The following is a 6171-nucleotide window of genomic DNA, read 5'->3' as shown; positions in this document are numbered from 1 at the left end:
AGAAGAGAGGGGAGAGAGAGAGAGAGAGGAGAGAGAGAGAAAGAGAGAGAGAGAGAGCATGGCATCGGTTGTGGATACATCTTGAGTGAAAGTGTTGTATAAATGTTTATGTGTCTCCTGCACATTTAACCACCTCTTTATTCCAGAAGGACTTTTCAAGGCTCATCTCTTTGGTTTGTAAGTAATAAATTTTCCACTAGTCTCAACCAATGTACCCAGATTCTTCTACCTATTTCCAACAATTAAATGAATTGAAAGAGAGAGAGTAATGTCTTTGGTCCACATCTACAAAACTTCATTTAGAACTATGAGTTGAGACCAAAACGACACTTATAAATACGAAACCTTTTCACTGTTCAAATTGGAGAAAGACTTTGGTTGAAACAGACAAAAAGAAAGATTGGGAAAAACTGGCTGAAATAACTGGGAATATGATCATAATATAAGAAAATGTGTTACAGAGACATTCAATGAAGTCATGTCAGCATTGCAATAATTTTGTAAATGAGAGAAAATGTTTTGGATTTCTTCTAACAAGAATTCTTTATCTCTGTTACATTAGACACAGAAAATTTTCCATAAACAATTAAAAAAAAAAGAAGCAACAATAAAATAAAACATGTGTTAAGAAACTAATAATAGGAAAAGTGTGTGTGTGTGTGTGTGTGTGCATATATGAACACACACACAAATATTCCTTTCATTCTTTTACTTGTTTCAGTCATTTGATTGGCCATGCTGGAGCACTGCCTTCTGTTGAAGAAATCAACCCCAGGACTTATACCTTGTAAGCCTAGAACTTATTCTAACAGTCTTTTGTGCCAAACTGCTAAGCTACAGGGACGTAAACACACCAACATCGGTTGTCAAGCGATGGGGGGGGGGCAAACACAGACACATGTAAATATATATATATGTGTATATGATGGACTTCTTTCAGTTTACGTCTACCAAATCCACTCACAGAGCTTTGGTCAGCCTGAGGCTATAGTAGAAGACACTCGCCAAAGGTACCCTACAGTGGGATTGAACCCAGAACCATGTGGTGGAGAGCAAGCTTCTTACCACACGTGAAGGCACATGGCCTAGTGGTTAGGGTGTTGCATTCATGATAGTGTGATCATGGGTTCAATTCCCAGACCGGGCATTGCATTGTGTTCTTGAGCAAAGCACTTCATTTCACGTTGCTCCGTGATCATTTCGACATCTGACATGTAACATATGGTGCACCTGTACAGGTAATGTATTTGATTTGATGGAGGGAGTGAGCTTATGTCTACACAAACATTCAGTCAATATAAACAAATCCTGTGTGGTTGTTCGATAAGAAATTGTCAAACCCTCATAAGTCGTCTAACAACAGGAGATTTCATTATATCCTCTTTTACTTGTTTCAATCATTTGACTGCGGCCATGCCAGAGCAGCACCTTTAGTCGAACAAATTGATCCCAGCACTTATTCTTTGTAAGTCTGGTACTTATTCTATCAGTCTCTATTGCTAAATCGCTAAGTTATGGGGATGTAAACACACCAACATTAGATTGTCAAATGATGGTGGGGAAACAAACACAGACATACACACACACACACACACACACACATATATTATATACTTATATATACACGATGGGCTTCTTTCAGTTTCCATCTACCAAATCCAGTCACAAGGCTTTGGTTGACCCAAGGCTATAGTAGAAGGCACTTGTCCAAGGTGCCATGCAGTGAGACTGAACCTAGAACCATGTGGTTGGGAAGCAAGCTTCTTACCACACAGCCATGTCTATATATTTAAGCAAAACGTACAAGAATATATCTTAACCCATTAAGTCCCACTGTCCTATAAATAAGATACTAAATGAAAACTTTAAATAAGCTATATCACATTATCTCAGTGACCTATTTATAGGACACCGAGTATTTCCATTTCTACTTGAAGTAAAGGAGTTTTAATAATTATTTTTATCATTTTAACCCATTTTCAATCATCTGTGAAAATTTAAGAACTCTGGGACTTAATGGGTTGAATAGAATTAATTCCCTACTTCAAACCTTTATATTAAAAGCAAATTCAGAAGTTTTAAAACTTTAATACTCAGAATGGAGTCTTTTGAAAAAATGTTATCAGGCTAATGAAAGCAGGTCAGTTCTCTGGAAATTTGGGTTTTTACAGATGAGACATTGAAGCAGCAAAATGCAGAGCTGGCTTTCCTTCCACCACAAACGCTGCAATGGAAGGAGAACGGGCTCTTGCTGGAAGCAAAAACAGTTTGGTAAGTATTATTATAAAACAGCAGTGAGATGGCCTCATGCTGTTAATCCATGACCTTAACTTTTCCACTGTTGCATCATCATTCATGCATTGACATTAAACTTGAAAAGAAATACACACACAACATCAATAAAATCATCAATAAAAACAATGTATATACCTTCTTCGTATCACTTTTAAGAGAAGTTTCTGGTTGGTTTGGTAAAGTATCGTTGATAGTAAATGTAAAAGTCCGTGTGACTGGAATTCTTCTCCTCTGTCCAGTACTGACACTTTCATTGACATCTCCATTGCTTTGACTATTTTGGGAGATTCTATTGTTATTCACATTCAAATGTTTAACTTCTGGATCAACATAGCCTTCCACCTTTCTCGTTGCAATTCGCCGCTCAGCCTCGAGTTGCCATTCTGTTTTGACTTCCGTTTTAGTGTTTTGTTCAGAATGAGGTGTCTCAATTCTTTCAAATGCCTCTGGAATCGTTTTAAGTGCAGACGGATTTTCTTTGTTTTCTTTGGCTGTCTCAGTTCTTAAACCTATTTTCTCACGCCGAGGCTTTGGTATAGGATTAACTCGATCATCAATAATAGTAAGAGAGCCTTTGTTAGCAGGAGACATATGCCCAGGGTGCAATTTAGTTGTAATAACACCTGAAGCTGGGCTGTTTGCATCATCGTTTCCTAAATGTTTTCCTCTGGGTTTTACCAGGGATTTTCCTGCAGAATGAGTTGAATGTATGTCTGCTGCAGATTCTGACAAAGCATTAGGTTTCACAGTCTTAGAAATTTCAAAATTATTTTTAGAGCTGGCAGCAGTAATTCCACCAGAAGAAGGTATGTCCATAGCCACGTGTCCTCTATTAATCTCTTGATGTGGTTTCAAATTTTGCTCATTTTTCATTATGGTACTTAAAGGAAAAGACGGTGGAGGTACGTTGTTTTTATCAGATTTTGCAACATCATCTGGTTTCTTGGAATCTGTTGGTTGATCACCAATGCCTGGGGCAACTTTAGAATAATCTTTAATTCTTTGCTGAATACTTGGAAGCTGTACTCTAAGAGATGCTCTGGTTTGCTTTCTAGGGGTGAATGAACTTGAGGCTGTAGACGTTGAATTGGTACTTTCTTGTTCTGACTTTGATGAAGAATTTAAGGCAGCCTGTGGCTTGTTTTGATGATTTGTATGAGCAGTTATCACATCAGATTCTTTTTCAGTTGAATTGATCAAAGATGTCTTACTTTTATTAAGGTGTAAATGAGGATTCTTGAAATTCTGTGAGTTATCTCCCGATAAGGATTTGATGGTTGAAGAATTGGTAACTGTGGAAGTTGAGGTTTGTGACAGTTTAATATTCGGCACAGCTGGCTCTGTTGGCAGTGGTGATGGGGGATCACTATTAGTAGGTGAAGAACTGGTGCTCTGGCGTTGTCGAATACCAGCCAAGCTTTTCAGCAAGCCTGAGACTACGTATTGTTCACTGTTGTCTTTTAAATTTGAAACAGATTTGTGATGCATAGTTGCTTGCATTTTTTTATCCCCCATTGTCCGACTAGAGACTTCTTTCATGAGCATTGGCGTATCTAATGAAGGATCTGATTCTGGTTTTGCAGCAGATTTTACTGATACAGTAGAGAAAGTCAAGTCATTTGTCTCTCGTTTTTGACTATCAGATCTCTCATGGAGATTAGAGTCTCTATAAGGTGAAGTCTGAAAAGTTTTCTCAGAATTATAACTAGAACGGTTTTCATGCTGAGGAAAAGAATTTTCAGGTAAATTTGTTGAAGATTTTTTTGTGCTGGAATCAATTCCCTTTAAATGAGCCTTTAATGCTGAAGAAGAATTTTTTCTTCCATTGTTAATCATCTGTTCTTCTTCCATTTCTTTCTTGTACTGTTTATCTGATCTGAGGCGTTCTTCTGCTTTCTGAACTTGATCTTTCTTTTTGTCAAAGAGTTTACCCTTTAATCTTAGTGACTTCGCATTTGCAGAAGGATCATTTTTACTCGAATCCATATTATTTGAAGTGGTTTTATCAATGGAGTTTATTGTGATGGGTGATGGTGTGGTGGTTTGTTTTTGTGTGGAATAGTCAGTTAAAATTTTACTTGTAGGTGACATATAACTTTTTCTAAAGCAGGATCTGTGATACAAGTTACCGTCTTCAATATGTTTTTCAATAAGATACACTTTGTCCTTGCACAGTACACAATAATCGCCACCCGAAGGCTGCTTGGTTGGAGTGGAACTACCCTGAAGAAAGAAAACAAAACAAAAGAAAGATTTGAATATGAAAGACAAAAACAACTGAAAATTACTATTTTTAAATCTCACAACGAGAGATATTCAGCAACAGTATTTTGGAGTAAAGTTTGTTTGCCAACATAACATGGCAGTCCTGGTTTGCAGCAACATTAGTCCTAAACCAGGACTGCCATGTTATGTTGGCAAACAATCTTTACTACAAAAACAACTGATTTCTACAAATTTATCCAGTGAAAGTTTTGTAGCAAAAAGAATTAAATAACTACATTTTTTTTTATTCTTTTATTTGTTTCAGTCATGTGACTGCAGCCATGCTGGAGCACTGCCTTTAGTCAAGCAAATCGATCCCAGGACTTATTCCTTGTAAGATCGGTATCTTTTGCCAAACTGCTAAGTTACGGGGACGTAAACACAGACAGACAGACACACACACACACAATGGGCAAAGTATGAGAGATAAGGGCCAGAGCGGAAAAAGGACCAGAGCAGAGCAGGTTTCTTGCTGTAATGGAGCTACATGACATCTTACATTTTAGAAGAGAGAAGGTGGGAGAGATTGAGTGGAGACTGGAGTAGTAGTAGTAGTAGTAGTAGTGGTGGTAGTAGAAATAGTAGCAGTATGAAGGCATGTGCTGTAACAGCATGTTACTACATCCACCAGGTGTTGGTGATTCCCTACACTAGGCAGATGGTGCCTCTGCACTACTCAGGTGACAACCCTCTAACCTAGTGGTTCCCAGCCTGGGGTTCGCAGAGTCCCTGGTAGTCTGCAAAGGTAGTACTGGGGGTCCATGACTAAAAATCAAAATTTCATATATATCATCATCGTTTAATGTCCGTTTTCCATGCTGGCATGGGTTGGATGGTTTCAATGAGGTCTGGAGAACCAGTGGCTGCACCAGGCTCCAATCTTATTTGGCAGAGTTTCTACAGCTGGATGCCCTTCCTAACGCCAACCACTCTGAGAGTGTAGTGGGTGCTTTTTACATGCCACCAGCACAGGAGCCAACGCACACACACATAAAAATAAGCATATTAAAAAGGGTCTGTGGAAAACTCATTTAAATAAAAGAGTTGGGAACCACTAGTCTAACCCATCGGTCTGTTTGGGCAGTCATTGCTGGTGAGGGTTTTTGATGACATCGGAGGGCAAATTCCACCTTAACCCCTTTCAGTCACCATTTACAACACAGAAGAAATGCCGGGGTCTATTCTTTGAAATACAGGAGCAATGTGAAATGAAGTGTTTTGCTCAAGAAACACAATATGCAGCTTGGTCCCAGAATTGAACCCACAAACTGGCAACCGTGAGTGCAACACCCTAACCACTAGGCCACTAGGAACTGGAGAGTGATTAAAACTGATTTCATACCTTTTTCGTGTTATCTTCTTTACTTGGTGTTAATCTCTTCGGTTCAAACTTGTCATAAGGGTCACTGTCCGGGTGTCGCTTCATTCCAATCGATATATGAGATTTACATTTTTGTACGTCTGGGCCACCCACTGGGAAAAAATAAAGCAAGTTTATTTACAAACAATTCACAAAAACAATAAAATCATATAAATTATTTCATAAATTTATGATTAAAGCGCCAACATTAAGGTTGATGGTTTATAACATTTAAAACTGCAAATCTGAAC

The 6171-nt window shown here is 38.3% G+C and overlaps 1 protein-coding gene across 5 annotated transcripts in view; it reads right to left on the bottom strand.

The window, feature by feature from the left end:
* LOC106871587 (MICAL-like protein 2) overlaps positions 1–6171 on the bottom strand; it is a 63089-nt gene that overhangs the window by 33396 nt on the left and 23522 nt on the right. For all 5 annotated transcript variants that reach the window (XR_008264550.1, XM_014918100.2, XM_052969163.1 and 2 more), the window contains 2 exons: positions 5903–6033; positions 2431–4518 (listed from right to left, as the gene is read on the bottom strand). Coding sequence is in view for 4 of the 5 variants with exons in the window: in XM_014918100.2 (XP_014773586.1) it covers positions 2431–4518; positions 5903–6033 (2219 nt within the window). In the remaining variant the exon portion in view is untranslated. The remainder of the gene's footprint in view (positions 1–2430; positions 4519–5902; positions 6034–6171) is intronic.

Source organism: Octopus bimaculoides, chromosome 7, assembly GCF_001194135.2.
Source record: "Octopus bimaculoides isolate UCB-OBI-ISO-001 chromosome 7, ASM119413v2, whole genome shotgun sequence".
NCBI lineage: Eukaryota > Metazoa > Mollusca > Cephalopoda > Octopoda > Octopodidae > Octopus > Octopus bimaculoides.
The sequence above is the reverse complement of the archived record's forward strand: the minus strand, read 5'-3'. Positions and strand labels throughout refer to the sequence as shown.